Source organism: Meles meles, chromosome 1 (genome assembly GCF_922984935.1).
Source record: "Meles meles chromosome 1, mMelMel3.1 paternal haplotype, whole genome shotgun sequence".
NCBI lineage: Eukaryota > Metazoa > Chordata > Mammalia > Carnivora > Mustelidae > Meles > Meles meles.
Window position 1 is genome coordinate 185595173 of NC_060066.1, and position 19511 is coordinate 185614683.

The window sequence follows — 19511 nt, forward strand, 5'->3', positions numbered from 1 at the left end:
TTTCCCCTACCCATCATGTAAAGATTAAGACTTATAATACCCATTGTTAGTGAGAGTATGAGGAAACAGGACCCTCCTATACTGATGGGAAGAGTATAACTTGGTAAAAACTTCTTTGGAGAACAATTTGGCAGTATTTGTCAAACATCCTTTGATGTAACACTTCCAATTCTAGAAATTCATCCTCATTAAGGTAACTAATGACTTCCTTGCTGATAAATCCAATGGAAAGTTTTCAATCCTCTTTATACTTGATTTCTTGATATTATTTGGCCCCACTAACCACATGGTTTTCCTCAAAACTCTATTCCTAGAATCTGGATATCATAGTAACATAGTTTTCCCCTGCCTCACTAATCACTCTCAAGCTCCTTCTCTATTCATCAATGTTGGGGTTCCCTGGGTTGGCTCCCAGGCCCTCTTCTCACTCTTTTTGTGATCTCATCTACACTGATAGCCTCAAATGCCATCCAAATGCTGGTAACTCTTTTTTTTTTTGGAGAGCACTTGATTATCTCCCTTTTACAATGTAAGTTATAAAGTGTTTTTGACATGTTAAAAAAGTAACCCTATGGGGCGCCTGGGTGGCTCAGTGGGTTAAAGCCTCTGCCTTCGGTTCAGGTCATAATCCCGGGGTCCTAGGATCGAGCCCCACATCGGGCTCTCTGCTCCACGGGGAGCCTGCTTCCTCCTCTCTCTCTCTGCCTGCCTCTCTGCCTAGTTGTGATTTCTCTCTGTCAAATAAATAAAATATTTAAAAAAAAAAAGTAACCCTAGGGGCGCCTGGGTGGCTCAGTTGGTTAAGCAACTGCCTTTAGCTCAGGTCATGATCCTGGAGTCCTGGTATCAAGTCCTGCATCAGGCTCCCTGCTTGGCATGGAGTCTGCTTCTCCTGCTGACCTCTCTCCTCTCATCCTCTCTCTCTTTCAAATAAATAAATAAATAAGTAAATCTTTAAAAAAAAGTAACCCTAAATATAATGCAGGCATTATTATTCCTCAGGATAAGTGATTTAATCCACTGCCTTTATTATGATTAGTGATCTACTCAGACACATTCCTGTTTTATTTTTGCTTTATATTTACCATGCCTTTTCTTTGTTGCTTCAGTTTTCCTTTCCTGTTTTCTACCAGATTTATAGTTCTTTTATTCCTTTTTTTCTCTCTAGTGACTTCTGAATGTCTGTTTCTTTTAGTGGGTAGCCTTCAGTTTTTATCATACATATTCAACAAGGTATAAAGTTAGTATCCTCTCCCAGAACAGACTGTATAATGTGTAACACTGTAACCCTGATTCCTCCCACTTATTCTAACATTATCTAGATTATTCATTTCACCTTATTTCTAGCCCTCTCCTAAATTAATCCTTAAATTACTTACATCCAGCATAAATTCAGATTTACCAATATGTTTACAATTCATTTGTTCATCAGTGTCTCTCATTCTATTCTCCCCCAGTGGCTGATGATGGTTTTCTCAGAAAAATGAGATTTCAGGTAATATTTTCATTAAAAATTTTTTGTATGTTATATGTGTTTTTTTAAATAAGTAGTACTAAATAAGTATAAGAAATAAACCTATGTTCATACTGGAAAAAAATCAACCTAATGTTTAACCTAATAAAGTAGCATATTGAGTGTTCCTCTTAAAAAGGGGAAACAATGAGAGTAAAACTCTATCCAAATGTCACATTCTAGAGGGAAGGTGAATGTGAAAAAAAGATAGTCTGCTGACATTATATATGACAATTTCAGACACTTGACAACTAGACAAAGGTGTAGACTTCAAATTTTTAAAAAATAGGCTTCTGGGGAATTTAAGATCATGTTTGAGCTGAGTGTAACTAACATTTTGGTTTTCTTCTTGCCAAAAGCATGTTCTGGCGTTGAGCTTATCTAGGAAAGAGTGAAGTCAATGGTAGAAAGTTACCCATGTAGCAATAGGTACGTAGCAGTACCAGAATACTAAGTGTCAAAGAAGTCTGGAAATGTGGGAAAATAATTTTTTTCAGGTTAATGATCATATTTATAGCTTTAAATGTAGAAGTACTTTGCCCACAAATATGTCTGAGGTTGAAAAACATATATATATATGTTTTATATATATATAAAGATATATATTTTATTTATATCTTATATATATATATATATATATAAAAGAAACTAAAACATGACAATAACTTGGGATCACAGAAATCATTAACAACACAGGTCTTGGCTTAGATAAGAGTCTTCCAATTAAGTATGAATACCTAGTGCTCCTTGTAACCCTATTTTATTCAGTAATATGATGGTTTCTTTAAGATTTATTTATTTGAGGGGCGCCTGGGTGGCTCAGTGGGTTAAAGCCTCTGCTTTCGGCTCAGGTCATGATCCCAGCGTCCTGGGATCGAGCCCCGCATCGGGCTCTCTGCTCTGTGGAGAGCCTGCTTCCTCCTCTCTCTCTGCCTGCCTCTCTGCCTACTTGTTATTTCTGTCTGTCAAATAAATAAATAAAATCTTTAAAAAAAAAGATTTATTTATTTGAGAGAGAGTGAGACTGCATGTGAGCAGGGGGAAGGACAGAGGGAGAGAGAGAATCTCAAGCAGACTCCCTGCTGAGCATAGAGCCTAATGCAGGACTCAATCTCATGACCCTGAGATCATGGCCTGAGCCAAAATCAAGAGTCGGATACCTAAGTTACCCAGGCACCCCTAAACATGATGTTTAAAAAAAAAAAAAAAAAACACTTTAAATTCACTTGATCTTACCTAAACATAATGTGCATACTTGGTTAACATAATGTTCTGCACACTTTACAATTAATCTCAAGATATTGCTAATTTATGCATTTGCATAATATGTACCACAGTGTGGACCAGTTTTCCCTTCTCAGACAAGAGCTCCTAGCCGCATGAAATGCATTAGAATTAGTGGGATTCACGATTTTGTTTTAGCGCCTGACAATGATGTAGTTTAAATAGAAAAACATTTTCTTTGTTCCAGCTTTTCAAACATTTTATTTTGGTTCATACTTAGCTATTTCTCTTACTCCATTAATTTCAGCATTTAAGAAAGGGAGCAAACAGTTTCGCTCATGGAGCTCAGACCATAATGTCAAATAATAGTCCCAGCCTCCTTCTCATTCTCAGTCTACCCCCTGATGCACAAGACCTCTCAAGAATCTCACATTGTTCTCACAGCAATGAGAGACTTTACATCCCTAAGGAAGTCTTCTTCCTGTCTTAAACTCTGCATTTGCTCAGATGCTATTACTGCTAAGGACAGGAGCTGAGAAAGAACTAGGAGGGGAGAAGTAATATTAAATAAAGCAAAACAAAGCTTTAAAAGGAAATGAGAGATAACTTGAGAAAAGCTTGAGTTTATAGCTAGTTTACATACAAACTTTTGTGGTTTTCCAAGTGATTTGGTGTGACTACCTGTTTAATTGGCATGTAGTCTTAGTATTGAAAACTTTGTGAGGCAGGCTTAACTTAGATCTGATGGATATTCTGAAAATGATTCTCATGCAGAAGTCCTCACCCATCATCACCCTATAAAAATGCTCTTGAGGGGCACCTGGGTGGCTCAGTGGGTTAATGCCTCTGCCTTCGGCTCAGGTCATGATCTCAGGATCCTGGGATCGAGCCCTGCATCGGGCTCTCTGCTCAGCATGGAGCCTGCTTCCTCCTCTCTCTCTGCCTGCCTCTCTGCCTACTTGTGATCTCTGCCTGTCAATAAATAAATAAAATCTTTTTTAAAAATGCTCTTGAAAGATAAATAGTTCCAAGTTCACAAATTTAATCCAAAAATGTAGGCTTGCAAGAGAAAACCTGTTTGGTGAATTTAGGTTCAAGCTTAATGCTATACCTAAGCCTCACAACCACCAAAGAAAGGGTGTAAAGACTTTTTTACGTTATCAAGCAATACTTCAAGTGAAATATAAAATTTCTGCTTAAATCAGCATTGGTTCAGGTTTTAAAAGAGAAAACATAACTTACATAATATCAAATTATAAAATAGCTGCTAAGCAGCTCATGGAAAGAGAAAAGCTTTTCAAATAGCTTGATACAACACCTACGCTAGTCACCCAGCAACTTCCAAACAAGCCTGAGATAGCTCTAAACCAACTTCCAAAACAAAAATGTAGTAATTTTCTTCCAGAAGTCTATGCAAAGAATCATAACACCTAATTTTTCTAAACAAAGTACCCCAATCATAAGCTACTTGAGCTAGGTTCATTCCTACTTATATAGCTATGCCAGTGAAATAGTATGGCTTTTATTCACATGACTGTTTACCTGAAAAAAAGTCTTTCTCCCCATTCTAAGTGCTTAGAGTATAAAACACAGTTGTTTTCTTTTTCAATGTCCAGTTAATCAGGATTAAACAAACACAATATTGCAATAAAATATTATAAATAGTAAATAGGCAAAAAAAGAAATAACATATTATCCAATGTCCTCAGCTGAGCAGAGGCAGTACAGGAATTCATCACTGTCCCTGACATGTTATTTAAAAGGAGGCTCCAGAAGGCTTAGCCACAACTATTCATAGGTGCCATGAAATGGTTCACAAGGACTGAAGTTTATTCTATTTAAGCCATATGATTTCACTTATAACTGGCAAGCCTTCGTATGGTAATTTTAGGTTTGAAGAGACAATGATGATGTTTACCAAACATAATCCTGGTTTAAAGATTTTTATGTATTTTTTATTGCAATAAAATACACACACCATAAAATTTACTATTTTAACCATTTTAAGTGTACAATTCATTGGCATTAAGTACAATCACAATGCTGAGTAACCATCACCATAACACATATAATTTTGTGTAAGTGCATAGCATAGGGACACCTGGGTGGCTCAGTCGGTTAAGCTGCTGCCTTTGGCTCAGGTCATGATCCCAGATTCCTGGGATCAAGTTCCACATTGGTCTCCTTGCTTGACAGGGAGCCTGCTTCTCTCTCCACCTCTGCCTGCCACTATGCCTGCTTGTGCACGCAGTCTCTCTCTCTCTGACAAATAAATAAATAAATAAATAAATAAATAAATAAATAAAATCTTAAAAAAAACAAAGTGCATAGCATGTATTTCAAACCTATAGTTATACAAATTTCTTAAGCAATGCAGACGTTTGTATAACTCGTATGACAATCAAATTGGGGCAGTACATATATTTAATTATAGTCAGCTTGATGCCTTGATTTTTTTTTTTTTTAAAGATTTATTTATTTATTTGAGAGACAGAGAGCACAAGCAGGCAGAGAGGAAGGCAGAGAGAGAGGAGGAAGCAGGCTCCCTGAGGTGCAGGGAGCCCGATGCGGGGCTTGATCCCAGGACACTGGGATCATGACCTGAGCCGAAGGCAGAGGCTTTAACCCACTGAGCCACCCAGGCGCCCCGATGCCTTGATTTTTTAATTTTTTACAACTTTCTCAGTTTTATGCTATACAGTAAAATTGTCAATTTATAACCCAAAGTTTTCTATCATCTTCTCAATAAAATTAGTAGTATCACAGAATATGAATTTCAGAACACGCTTTTCCACATTTATCCAATTCATAGTTTTTCTCATGATGAATTCTTTGCTGCTTTATTAAAAGGCTAATTAATTGTAAGTCTTCCCACATTCACATAGCTTCCATGTTGTTATGACTCCTTTGATGGAGAATGAGATGTGTCTTCCGGTTAAAAGATTTCCCACACGCACTGCATTTGTTTTGTTGCTCTGCTGTGTGAGCTAAGTAATGTTTAAGGAGAGGTGACTTCTTTTTTTTTTTTTTTTTTTTAAATATTTTATTTATTTGACAGAGAGAAATCACAACTAGGCAGAGAGGCAGGCAGAGAGAGCGGAGGAAGCAGGCTCCCTGCGGAGCAGAGAGCCTGATGTGGGGCTCGATCCCAGGACCCTGGGATCATGACCTGAGTAGAAGGCAGAGGCTTTAACCCACTGAGCCACCCAGGCGCCCAAGGAGAGGTGACTTCTTGATGAAGGCTTTTCCACATTTAGGACACCCAAGGGGTTTCTCGCCTGTATGAATCCTCTGATGCATGACTAGCACTGAGGACTCTGTAAAGGCTTTGCCACATTCTCTATACTTGTACGGTTATTCTCCTGTGTGAATTCTAGAATGTTTATAAAGGGAAGAGCTATACCTGAAGGTTTTCCCACATTCCTTACATTCAAATGAGTTCTCAAGTGTATGCGATTTCACATGCTGGGTAAAGGAGGAGTGCCAAGTGAACGACTTCCCGCACTGAGGGCATTCGTACGGTTTCTCTCCCGTGTGGAGTCTCTGATGGACCACCAGCTGTGCTTTATGCATAAACGCTTTCCCACAGTCATTGCACACACAGGGTCTCTCTCTGTTATGGATTTTTCGATGAGCTATAAGGTGTCCCTTACTGCTAAAGGCTTTCCCACAGTCATTGCATTCAAAGGTTTTATTTTTCCTTATCTGTTTCTTCTCATGTCTAATGAGACGAGACTTCTTTTGGAAGGCTTTCCCACATTCAGTGCATCCAAAGTTTTTTTTCTTGCAGGTTTTTTTCCATACCTAATGAGACAAAACTTGTTTTTGAAGGCTTTTCCACATTCCTTGTATTCATAAGAGTTTTCTCCGATGTAATTTTTATTGTAACTGAGCAAGTGTGAATTAGGTTGCAGACTCTTTCCATTTGACTCGCATCTATGTTGTATTTGTCTTGAAGAAATACATTTTGTATTCAGATTACAATTCTGGACTCTCTTCTTGGTCAGTGTTTTCTCAAAGGTGAACATATCTTGGTCCAAAAAATTGTCTTTGCTTCCTAGTGCATCATCAAGTAAGCAGATAACTTCTTAAAAAGTGTAAAATGCAACATTCCCAGTTACTCTTTTCAACCTCATATTATAAAAAGAAAAAATTTAAATCATATAATGTCAGGGGCGCCTGGATGGCTCAGTGGGTTAAAACCTCTGCCTTCGGCTCAGGTCATGATCCCAGGGTTCTGGGGTCGAACCCTGCATACATCAAACCCTGCATGCATTGGGCTCTCTGCTCAGCGGGGAGCCTGCTTCCTCCTCTCTCTCTGCCTGCCTGTCTGCCTACTTGTGATCTCTGACTGTCAAGTAAATAAATAAAATCTTTTTAAAAAATTATATAATGTCAGCTAAGATGCCTATTCTGACCACTTCTCTTCAACATAGTCCTGAAGTCCTAGCTAGATCAATTAGGTAAGAAAAAGAAATAAAGACATCCAAACTAGATGATATGATCTCATATGTACAAAACCCTCAAGATTCCACAAGAAACTATTAGAACTAATACACAAATTTGGCAAAGTTGTAGCATGCAAAGTCAACATACGAATATCAGTTGTGTTTCCATACACTAAAACAAACAATCCAAAAAGGAAATTAAGAAAATCATCATATTTACAATATTATCAGAAAGAATCAATTAGGTAACCGAGGAGGTGAAAGACTTGTATACTAACAACTACAAAATACTAATAAAAGAAATTAAAGACAAGTAAATGGAAAGACATCTTGTGTTCATGGACTAGAAGACTTAATACTGTTAAAATGTCCATACTACCGAAAGTGGTCTACAGATTCAATGTAATTCCAATCGCAAATTTTGCAGAAATAGAAAAAAAAAATTCTAAAATTCATATGGAACCAAAAAGGACTCAAATCACTAAAACTTCTTGAGAAAGAAGAACAAAACAGGAGGCCTGACGCTTCCTGACTTGAAACCATGTTACCAAATTACAGTGATCAAAACTGTATAGTACTGGCATAAAGACAGACATATAGAGCAAGGGAACAGAAGAGAGAACCCAGAAATAAACCCATGCTTATATGGTCTTCAACAAGTGAGTCAAGACTACACAATGGGGGGGGCGCCTGGGTGGCTCAGTGGATTAAGCCGCTGCCTTCGGCTCAGGTCATGATCTCAGGGTCCTGGGATTGAGCCCCGCATCGGGCTCTCTGCTCCACGGGGAGCCTGCTTCCTCCTCTCTCTCTGCCTGCCTCTCTGCCTACTTGTGACCTCTCTCTCTGTCAAATAAATAAATAAAATCTTTAAAAAAAAAAAAAAAGACTACACAATGGGGAAAGGATGGTCTCTTCAATGGCTGATACTGGGAAAACCAGATACCCATATGTAAAAGACTGAAAATGGACCCTAATCTTACACCATATACAAAGATATATTAGAGACTTAAATGTAAGACCCGAAACTATAAAACTCCTAGAAGAAAACATAGGGGAAAAGTTTCATATGACTGGTTTTGGCAAAGATTTCTTGCATGACTCCTAGAGCACTGGCGGCAAAAGCAAATACATACAAGTGGGACCACATCAAATTCAAAAGCTTCTGTGCAGCAAAGGAAACAATCAGCAGAGTGAAAAGACAACCTACAGCATGGGAGAAAATATTCTAAAAACATTTATCAGATAAGAGGTTAATATCCCAAATTTATAAGGAACCCCTACAACTTAATAGCAAAACAATGGGCAAAGGACTTGAATAGACCTATCTCTGAAGGAGACATAAATGGTGAACAGGTATACTGAAAGATGTTCAATATCATTAATCACGGAAATGCAAATCAAAACCACAGTCAGATCACACCTTGCATCTGTCAGGATGTCGATTAGAAAACAACAACTAACCAGTACTGGCAAAGATGTGGAGCTACGAGAACCCTGGTGCACTGTTGGTGGGAATGTAAAATGATGGAGCCACAGTATGGAATTTCCTCAAAAGTTTCAAAAATAGAACCACTATACGATCCAGCAATCCCACTTCTGGGCATTTATCAGAAAAACTGAAAACGGGATTTCCGAGAGATGTTTACACTCTTGTGTTTACTGAAGCGTTATTCACAATAGCCAAGAATTAGAAATAATCTAATGTTAATCAACAAATAAAGGGATGAAGAAAATATAGTATACATACACACATACTTTTAAAAAGAAGAAAATCCTGTCATCAGCTATATGGATGAACCCTGAAGACATTACACTAAGTGAATAAGCCAGCCACAAAAGGATAAATATTGCAAAATTCCACTCGTAGGAGGTATTTAAAAATAGTCAAACACATGTAGGGCACCTGGGTGGCTCAGTTGGTTAAGCATCTGACTTCATTTAGGCTCAGGTCACGATCTCAGGGTCCTGGGATGGAGCCCTGTGTCAGGCTCCATGCTCAAGAGGGGAGTCTTCTTGGGAATTCTCTCTCCCTCTCTTCCTGTCCCTCCCTGCACTCACACACTCTCTCAGATAAACAAATCTTTTTTAAAAAATGACCAAACATAAATTGCTTTTGCATCCATCATCAGTTATTTCTACCAATTGATATGACTTTGTCCTAAAAATTAACTGCTTTTTATAACCTCTTTCAAGCTCCCAGATATAAGTCTCTAGAACCCTGTTCTGCCTGTGACACCACATTCCAACTCAAATTTCCCATTCTGGTTTCCACGCTTAGTGACTTCTATTAACTCTGGGGACCTGAAACAGAAGACTTTTACTTTTTGGCAACCTTTGCCTTTATATATTTTGTGGTCAAGGTCAATTCTGATTGTCACCATGATGCCACACCTTGTCCAGTGTAATATCACCACTGCGCTCATATCCCTACAACATTAAGTCCACGGATACAATAACACTAGGGAAAATGGGGAGAAGATGGTTCTTCATTATCTCTGAGATTTGATTCCCTTCCATGAAGAGGGGATATTAGTGAACACTCTAGACTCTTAGCTCATTCCTTATTTATCAAATCCACATGATCTGACTACCTTATAATAACCAGATGTATGGAAAAGATGTGTGCTCACATTGATGATAAAAGGAGAATGAAGATTTTAGGAATTAAGAGCACAAAGCAATGGCCTCCATGGAACAGGCAGTGCAGGGAGCCAGGGCAGAGAGGAGAGGGACCTCCCTCCAGACAAAAGCTGAGCAAAGAGAAAGAGCAGCTCTGTGAGCACAGGGAGTCAAGGTGTCATCTGGGGATCCGACAATGTTATGTCAAGGGGACCCAGTCACTGCCAAAGCTGTGTGGCTTTTAAGAAGGCCTTCCTCAAAGACCTGCTTCCAAGCTACCTGTCCCTCACTGACCAACTGAATCTCAATTCCAAAGACTCCCATCTGCCTGGTTTTCTTTCACTCACCTGGACAGCACCAGCGTGGGTTCTCTCCCTCCCGCAGCCATGGCTCTTGTCCTTGATCTGCCTTGAAGATGCTTTTTGTTTGGGTACCGGGGCCCCCTGTTCATGGGAAATAACACAGAACTGGAGAAAAGTGCTAGAGACAAATGACTACCTCACAATTCAGGCTGCTCCTTGAGTCTCAGGGCCTGGAAAGGATGACAGACAGGCTTTAGAACAGAAAAGACCCTTCTCCTCCACCTGGGAGCCAGAAGCATAAACACTCTATCTGTTTATGCGTCATCTCAAAGGGGATGAAGAATCTGTGATCGCTAACGTTCAGTGCCAAACTTAGGAATGCTTCAGAACGTCCACAGCTTCCACAAGTCCTAGAGGAAGGGCACCAGGAGTATATTCTTAGTTCCACTGAGGAGTCACCACCCCCTGTCCTTACCCACTGAGATGAGGTTTCTAAAGTTCTCCAACATCACCTCCCAATACAAGGTTCTCTGATCACAGTCAAGCAGCTGCCACTCCTCTGGGGTTAAGTCCACAGTCACATCCTGGAATGTCATGGATCCCTGTAACAGCACATTTATCTTCAGCCTGTAGTAAGTACCGCCGGGGGAAGGGGAGGGGATTCGGAGCAATTCCCCCCATTATGTTCATCATTCTGAGTCTGCAGTTCAGTTATACAGGGTAACTAAAAACTACTAAGTACCTGACTCAGAATTAAAATTTGGGAAAACAAAGATCATATTCAAACGGTCCCACTATATACATAAATATACATCCGTATATATGGGAAGAGAGAGAGGAAGAGAAGGAAAGATAGAAAATATTAAGTTCACTGAGCATTGCTTTGGTCTCATGTATTCAGTTTATACAAAAGGAAACTAAACAATGGTCATATGAAAACTGCTACCGCATTTACAACAAATCTCCTACATAAATACACAGCCCAATTTTTCTTTCGTGGTCCGTGCCAGGCAAACCTTTATCCACGGAATTGTTACAGCTTATTGTCTAGGACAAGGCCAAGAATTCACTGATTGGGTATGCTTCTTCTATGACTGCCAAGATTCTGCAAACATTTACATCTCAGCATGAAAAATCGTGTGCAGACCGATGGCCTTCACATCAGCTTTCTAAGTTTGTATTCAATTTAAATGTCTATCTATATTTTTCCTGCTTCTTATATAGTAATACTTTCCCATGTCAGTATATGGATTCTTATTAAGTCACTGCAAATCCACCAAAAAACAAAGTGAAATCTGAATGAATAATGGATGGACAGATGGATGGACGTCTTGTCTGGAAACTGGTAATTTTCTGATACTCATGGAAAAGGACACAGACCTATGAAAACGAGACTTCGGGGATTTCTCTGCCTTTCCAGCCCAGAAATAAGTACTCATATGCCAGCTACAGAAAAGGCTACTTGGAAGTCAGGGAAGTCCACATTCTGGAAGAACCAACGTGTCTACTTTATATTCTAATATGATCATCGGAAACTTGGACAAGATGTTCTCTTTTGGGTAGATGTACACATTTCTTCCCTATTGATCTATTATAACTTACTGTTCATTTCTTAGCTAGTAATTTATTTTCACCCAGAAACTTATCCTAAAGAAATAAAATGGAATGGATGCAAAGAATAAAGCCTAGGCTGGGGAGCCAGGCAGCCTGGCTTCAAATTCAGCTACTCCACCTACTAGCAGTGTGACCCTGGCAGAGTTACTCTAAACACTTTATAGCTCACTTTTCTTATCTGAAATGCTGGTAATATCAGTCATAGGATTTTGTCAAGATTAACTAAGTTAATACTTACAAAGCATTCAGAACAATATATGGTGCATGGTAAGCACTCAGTAAAACTGTAATTATTTTTAAAAATAAGGAAGGAGAGGGGCGCCTGGGTGGCTCAGTGGGTTAAGCCTCTGCCTTCGGCTCAGGTCATGATCTTGGGGTCCTGGGGTTGAGCCCCACATTGGGCTCTCTCCTCAGTGGGGAGCCTGCTTCCTCCTCTCTCTCTGCCTGCCTCTCTGCCCACCTATGATCTCTCTCTGTCAAATAAATAAAAAATTTTTAAAAAATGTTTAAAAAAAAAAGGAGCGATAAAAAGTGATGTTTTCACATTATTGCTTATAATATGAAAACAGCCTAAATATCCATTAATATAGTGTTGATTTTTTAAAAATGCTATAGAAAGAAACTGTTATGGAAAAAGGATCCATTTATATTTGTAGGTGAAAAAAGTACATAAAATATGTAATACGATCCTTCCCTGCACTTTTAAAAAAATATGCACACAGGGACACCTGGGTGGCTCAGTCGGTTAAGTGTCTGCCTTCAGCTCAGGTCATGATCTCAGGGTCCTGGGATCGAGTCCCACATCAGGCTCCCTGCTCAGTGGAGAGCCTACTTCTCCCTACGCCTCCTGCTCCCCAGCTTGTGCTCTCTCTCTCTCTCTGAAAAATAAATAAATTTTTTTAAAGTATTTGGTGAGATATATCATATTTTAAAAATATACACACAGAGACATGCAATCTTGGCAGTTATATATCAAAATGTAAATAATTATTATTTAGGGTTATAGAGAGAAAGCAGGGTCCTATGTAACTTTTATTTTATACTAGTACTTTCTAAATTTTTTATAATGTATTACTTTTCAAAGATATATGTACATATATACATATACACATAAAAAAAAACAGCTATACATGTACAATTTACAAAGATACAAATTTTAAGCCAAGGTCTGTCTCTATACCACCTTGGTTCCACCTCTTCTAATCTCACCTTCTTCAATCTTCCAATCACTCTCTTACAGCTCACCCTGATCAGACCTTCCACTTTCTTGCTGCTCTTCCAAAATGCCAAGACTGATTACTCAAGATCTCTGTATATTTCGTATGCTTGGACTGTTCTTCCCCAGAAAAAACCCAGATACCACACAGCTCACTCTACCGTCCCCATGTCATTAGGCAGTGAGGATTTTCCTGACCACCTCACATAAAATAGCTTCCCTCACTGTCACCATCACTCCGGACACCCTTACTCCTTTTCCTCAGAGCACAGGTTATGTACATGTTCATTTGGGCTTCGTTTATTTCCTCCCATGAAAAGTAGACTCTGTTCACTGTGGTACACCAAGTACCAGAACAGTATTTGGTCCACAAGATACTTAGCAAATGTTTGCTGAGTGAATTGATGGATAAGCCTCTTTTAGTGTTGGTCTTTTTGCTAGGCATTTTCTGAACACACTTATTAAGCAACTTGGGCCCAAAGGAACTGTGAGGCCGGAAAAAGAACAACGGTCTGGGAATTAAAGACTGGATTTGGGGCCTGACTTAGCCATTAACAAGCTGTGAGGTTGCAGACACTCAATGGCCATCTCTGGGCTGATTTCATTCCTTCTTAAAATGAAACAGAACTAGAAGATTCCTAAAAGACCTTCTAGCAACTACCAGCCTGTGGTCACTCTGTAAACTATTTGTGCATTTAGGTAAGGGGAGAGAGGGAATCAGTAGCCCCAAAAGGCAACTGTCATAACAAACAGTATGGAGCCAGTCTAATCTTGAAAGATCCAATGGACCAATAGGAAATGAAGGGAACACATCTGCATTACTGTGTTTTTGTGAGAGCCCAGGAGGGAGGGAGAGGGAGGGAGACAAGGACAAAGGGAGGGGCAGCAGATGGGGAGAGGAGAGAACGTGTTTAGCAAAGAAAGTTTCTTTGGGTAGTAGTTCCTGTTTCTTCCTTTCCTTGATCATATCCTCCTCCTCCTCCAAGTGAGTTTCCTTTTCCTGTGGAGCCTGACCACATACACCCAACTCTCCGTTTTTATGTAATTCTCACCTCTCTCCTCAAACACTTGGGAACCTCTACCAACAAAGTCCTTGAAGGCACTCACTTGCAATGCCATGAGTCAAGCCCTACTCTCACTAGACAGGAGGGACAAATGTTGATTCCCATCTCTCCTGAAATGGGATAAAAGGTCACAGTTCAAGAGAGTCTCCTCCCCTTTCCTTCTAGAAAAGATGGACTGGATGACAGACAAGCAACACTCCAACTGGAACTTTCACATTGGGGCCCACGTCTGTAAACTCACCATCACCTGTGGCCCTAGGCTGGCTTTGTGCGGACGGATTTTACCCAGGGCTGCTGGATACTGACACAGGCAGGAATATGCGAGAGGGACCCACGGGTTCAGTTACACAGCCTTCCTGCAGAGACACCAAGAGTTCTCTCAAAAAACAGTGATTAGCTCTCACTCCTCAGAAACAATGCAAACTAACTTCTTTGTTGTAGGCAGAGTGCTGTGTTGCAAGAAGAAATGAAATCTCAGGTAAAACCGCTACAAGTTTGAATACCATCGCTTCCGCTTACTGGCTGTGTGATTTGAAGCAGGTAACTACCCACCTCTCTGTAAACGATGAGGACACTACATCGCAGAGTAACCATGATAAATAAATGCCATACTCTTGAAAAGTGCGTAACAGTGTCTGGCACTGGGTATACTTGTTCTCGCCCCCGCCACCTTGAGGGGATTTACAGCCGTTTGCGAGTCAAAAGCTCCTGGAGTGAGATGAGGTTCAGTTCAACGCCCAGGCGTCCAGGAGTCCCTACGCAGTGCACAGCACCTACAACACAGCGACGCACGGACCCGCCTCACCCCAGCCAGACCTGGGCTCCACCTCAGGAAAGCGGGAGTCCAACCCTTCCTCGGCTTTCTCTGAACCAAATGGTCCCGTGCAGAGGGATTACCTACAGTTCTACTTCCTTTGCATGAACCAACAAACCAGTCTTTGCTCTTCAACTGTCCCTCTAGCCATTCACGGTCACCGGCAGCTCGGTACCCAAGCAAGCCAGAGAACCCAGGACACTTCCGGAAGTCTCCCTACGCGTGCGCAGAAGTAGCGACCAGCCCACTTTCCCAGGTCTTCTGGGGAAATCCACTGAGACTACGTTTCCCACAAGGCTCGTAGAGTTTTTGTCCGGAAAGCCATGGGGGTTTCCTCTACCTCGTGGACATTTCTGGTTTGCTGGCACTTAAGCTTCATGGAAGAGCTCTGGTTATATTGAAGGGAAATGTGTACGTAATTCTTAGTTATTAATATAGACATGACCTATAGAAAGCATATGCCTTATCGACACGGCAAATAGAAAACAGTAATTTATTAAAAGAAAAATATACTATGGCCAAATAATTTCTTCTTTCATTTTCCTTTTAAAAACAAGATATTTTGAGTAACACAGGAATAACATAAATACGTTTTATTTTAAATAATTTTAAAATATAAACTGATGTATTAGCCCCGTTAAAAAGTAGGGTGTGTGTGTGTGCGTGTGTGTGTTGTTTCAGGCAGCCTAATTATGAGTATATTTTCAAAGTTTTGTGTGGTTTTTTAAAAAAAAAGATTTATTTATTTATTTATTTATTTATTTATTTGAGAGAGAGTGCGCGCGCAAGCATGCGGAGAGGCCGAGGGAGAGAGAATCAATCCCGAAGCGGACTCCCTGTTGAGCGTATAGCCAGAGGTAGGGCTCAATCGGAGGACCCTGAAAGCATGACCTGAGCGGAGTTCAAGATCAAGAATTGGTTGCTTAAACCACTGAGCCCCCACCCTTCGCGCCCCATCAAAGTGTGTTGTGATGTGTAGGGGTGTGTGTGTGTATACATATAGTCTTGCTATAAAGGAACATTGGCAAGAAGCGAATTTCAAGTTTCACTCAGGGAAAAGACTTTGTAACTGGAAAGAGATTTATTTTAAAAAGAACATTATTGAGAGACACCTGGGTGGCTCAGTAAGTTAAGCGTCCGACCCCAGGCCTCTCTCAATTTATCTTGGTAGGGAATGGAAAGTGGTAAATGAGGCCAGCAGCTTTCCCGGCCTCCCACAGCAGGTACTAAGCTCCCAGTGAGACACCGCCCAATGAAGAGCTTCCCCAAGTACCCCAAGGGGTGTATTTCCAACAGCTTCTGCAGGTGCAATGGCACAGCAACTTCTCCGCCATTCTGTGAGCCATGGCTGAGGTCTTACCACCAAGATCCAGATCTCAGCACCAACTGGGGTGGGGGTGGGGGCTCTTCCTTTGGACATTGTATCTGAGCCCTAGAGATAGTGATACTAGTTTCTGTGATTCACTTAAAAAATAATTTAAGAGTGAGTGGATACTGGGAACAAATATAAAAAAAGAAGACTGGCCTTGAATTGCTGATTGTTGAAGTAGGAAACAGGTACATGGATGGGAATTCATTATACTATTCCCTCTCTTTATGTATATGTTTGAAAATTTCCATTACCTAAAGTAATAAGTAAATAAAAAAGAAAAAACAAAGCCTTAAAATTAATTCCAAACAGAAGAAAATGAATCCAACTGCATATTACATCAACAACAAACATGTAAAGAAAGGAAGCGATTTAAATAACTTTGAACAGGTACAGAAAGCATACAGTACTGGTGCTGAAACTCTTCTCCCAGCTCCTGTCCCTCATTACAGAATCTCCAAAGTGTATTTGAGACAAGAAGGAAGGGATGTCTGGGTGGGTCAGTCGGTTGAGCATCTGTCTTCAGCTCAGGTCATGATCACAGGGTCCTGGGATTGAGTCCCACATCGGGCTCCCTGCTCAGTGGGGAGCCTGCTTCTCCTTCAGCCTCCCGCTATCCACCCCACCACCATGCTTGTGTTGTCTCTCTCTCTGACAAATAAATACATAAATTTTTTTTTAAAAAGACAATGAGAAGTGGGTAGAGGGCTATGGTGAGTGAAGGGCAACTGAGCAGGTCAAGGTGGCAAAAAGTGTCCAGTGGTATGCTCTAGCTCACTGGAAATTAGTTATTTTTAGTTTGCAAGGGAAATTATTAAAATAATGGGGCACCTGAGTGGCTTAGTTGGGTAAGTGTTCAATTCGATTTCCATTCAACTCATGATCTCAGGATTGTGACATCAGCCCTGCATCAGGCTCTGCACTGGGCATGAAGCCTGCTTAAGATTCTTCCTCTCCCTCTGCCCTTCCCCTTCCAAATAAAAAAATTAAAATAAAAATAAAAGATTAAAGTGCTTCTGGAAAAATCATAATGGAAATTATTCTTCACAGGTGAATTTAACCCATTTGCAGTTAATGTTATTATTGATAGGCTATTATTTATTTATGTCTCTTTTGTTTACTTTCTCTTTACATTTTTTTCTGCACCATTCATGTTTCCTGATCACTGTTGGATTTATTAAGTTTTCATTATTTCTCTCTTCAGAAACATTGTTTCTATGCTTCCTAGTTACCCTTAAAGTCTTTTACATCTTAGTAAACATTCTCCCTTTTTCTAGAACATGAGGACTCCTAAACTCAAACTTCCCTTTTCCACTTTTTGTTTTCTTGTTTTCATTACAGTTTTTGTATTTTATTGTTAAAAATTAACATATATGATATAATCAGAAAAATGAAAATTTTCATGGGGGGGGAATGCCAATTCACCATCCATGTATAAATAAAGTAGAGAGAAGGCATTTTTGAACATTTTTCTAGAGTGAAAAAAAAATAGCAAGGTCTGACAAACTCTCAGAGATGGGAAAAATCAAGGGATTTCTCACCTAAATGCTCTATTTCAGCCACAGAGCACAAATAGACTAGGGAGTTCTGGGAATCCAAGATGTTTGGATGGATCCAAGCATAGTTTTGTTTTTCTTCTTGCCAAAATCTTGTACAGCCCAAGACAATGAGGTCATCAACAAAAGCTCTCTAGGAAAGAGTTTATATTTTCCCAGTACTGGAAATAATTTTTATCTTCTACTCATATTCCTACTTCCACTTAAAGGAGGGAGCAAAATAATTCATGAAACCCAGATTACATGTGCCCTGATATATTACAATGAAAACTCCTTTGTTTTATTCCCTTATTTCCAGAGCAGACCATTGCACACTTCTTGCCACCTTGACCTACACACATCAGCTCTTTTAAGGGGCCTCACATAATGCTGGCAAAGAAACCCCTACTCCTCTCTTCCTGTAGCTTTAAGTAGTTTGCGGTTTCTCAGATGAGAAAGGCAAAGGCTTGGGAAAGGGAGATAAGATGGAATGGCAGAACTAAGTAGGACAAAATGAGGATTTCATGTAGGAAATGAGAAAACAGTTGAGCTGAGAAAAAGGCAAGCCCTGTGATTAATACCTAAAGAATTTCCTGCATGGCTGTCAAACTGATTTTTGAGGACAGTTCTTTTTTTTAAGATTTTATTTATTGATTGATTTGACTGAGAGAGAGATCACAAGTTGGCAGAGAGGCAGGCAGAGAGAGAGGGGAAGGGAAGCAGGATCCCCACCAAGCAGAGAACCGGATGTGGGGCTTGATCCCAGAACCCTGGGATCATGACCCCAGCGGAAGGCAGAGGCTTTAACCCACTGAGCCACCCAAGTGCCCCGAGGACAATTCTGAAAGAATGAGGTTCCAGAAATTCTTGGAACTGCAAGAGTGAAACCACCATGTAGCCTCCTGAAATACTTGGGGAGTGTTGAAGAAGATATTCAGGGACACTTGTTAAAGATGGCAAGGAGGACCTTATTCGGGGCCATCGCAACAGGTATAACGATCGCTGTAATGGGGTTTTAGTTGGGTAGGGAGATTGGGCTCAACTGTGAATACAGCATGGGCAAGTGGGAATTTATAGCAAAGGAGTGGGGAGGGGAGGAACGGTGATCAACTGATGGAAAATTACTAAGAGAAAACACCAGAGGTAAGGAGGGTTCTGGCTAAATTGACCTAAAAGGAGTTCTTTCTTTTTTTTTTTTTTTTTTAATTATTTATTTATTTATTTGACAGAGAGAGAGATCACAAGTAGATAGAGAGGCAGGCAGAGACAGAGAGAGAGAGGGAAGCAGGCTCCCTGCTGAGCAGAGAGCCCGATGCGGGACTCGATCCCAGGACCCTGAGATCATGACCTGAGCCGAAGGCAGCGGCTTAACCCACTGAGCCACCCAGGCGCCCCGAGTTCTTTCTTTTTTAAAGGTATTTATTTATTTGAGAGTGAGTATGCATGTGTGAGGGAAGGAGAGGGAGGGTTCTGGCTAAATTGACCTAAAAGGAGTTCTTTCTTTTTTAAAGGTATTTATTTATTTGAGAGTGAGTATGCATGTGTGAGGGAAGGAGAGGGAGGGAGGGCTGGTGCGTGTGTGTGAGCAAGAGCAGGGAGAGGGACAGAGGGAGAGGGAGAAGCAGACTCCCTGCTGAGCACGGAGTCCAACGTGGGGCTCTATCCGTGAGATCGTGGGTTGAGCGGAAGGCAGCCCCTTGACCTAACAGGAGTCTTGTTGAAGAAAGGCCAGGGTGATCAGACCTCACCTGATGGACTGTAGAAGGTGAGGAACCAGATCAGGTATCGAGGGT

General features: G+C 40.5%; 1 protein-coding gene across 6 annotated transcripts in view; it reads right to left on the reverse strand.

Annotated features, from left to right (window-relative positions):
• LOC123950768 (zinc finger protein 684-like) overlaps positions 1-15021 on the reverse strand; it is a 34071-nt gene extending 19050 nt beyond the window's left edge. The window contains exons 1-5 of one of the 6 annotated variants that reach the window (XR_006820298.1): positions 14898-15013; positions 14242-14356; positions 10582-10708; positions 10152-10247; positions 4942-4999 (exon numbers count right to left, since the gene is read on the reverse strand). Coding sequence is in view for 4 of the 6 variants with exons in the window: in XM_046019179.1 (XP_045875135.1) it covers positions 6439-6794; positions 10152-10247; positions 10582-10708; positions 14242-14244 (582 nt within the window). In the remaining 2 variants the exon portion in view is untranslated. The other 5 variants (XM_046019179.1, XM_046019175.1, XM_046019187.1 and 2 more) reach the window with 5 other exon arrangements.
• Between the last annotated feature and the right edge of the window lie 4490 nt (positions 15022-19511).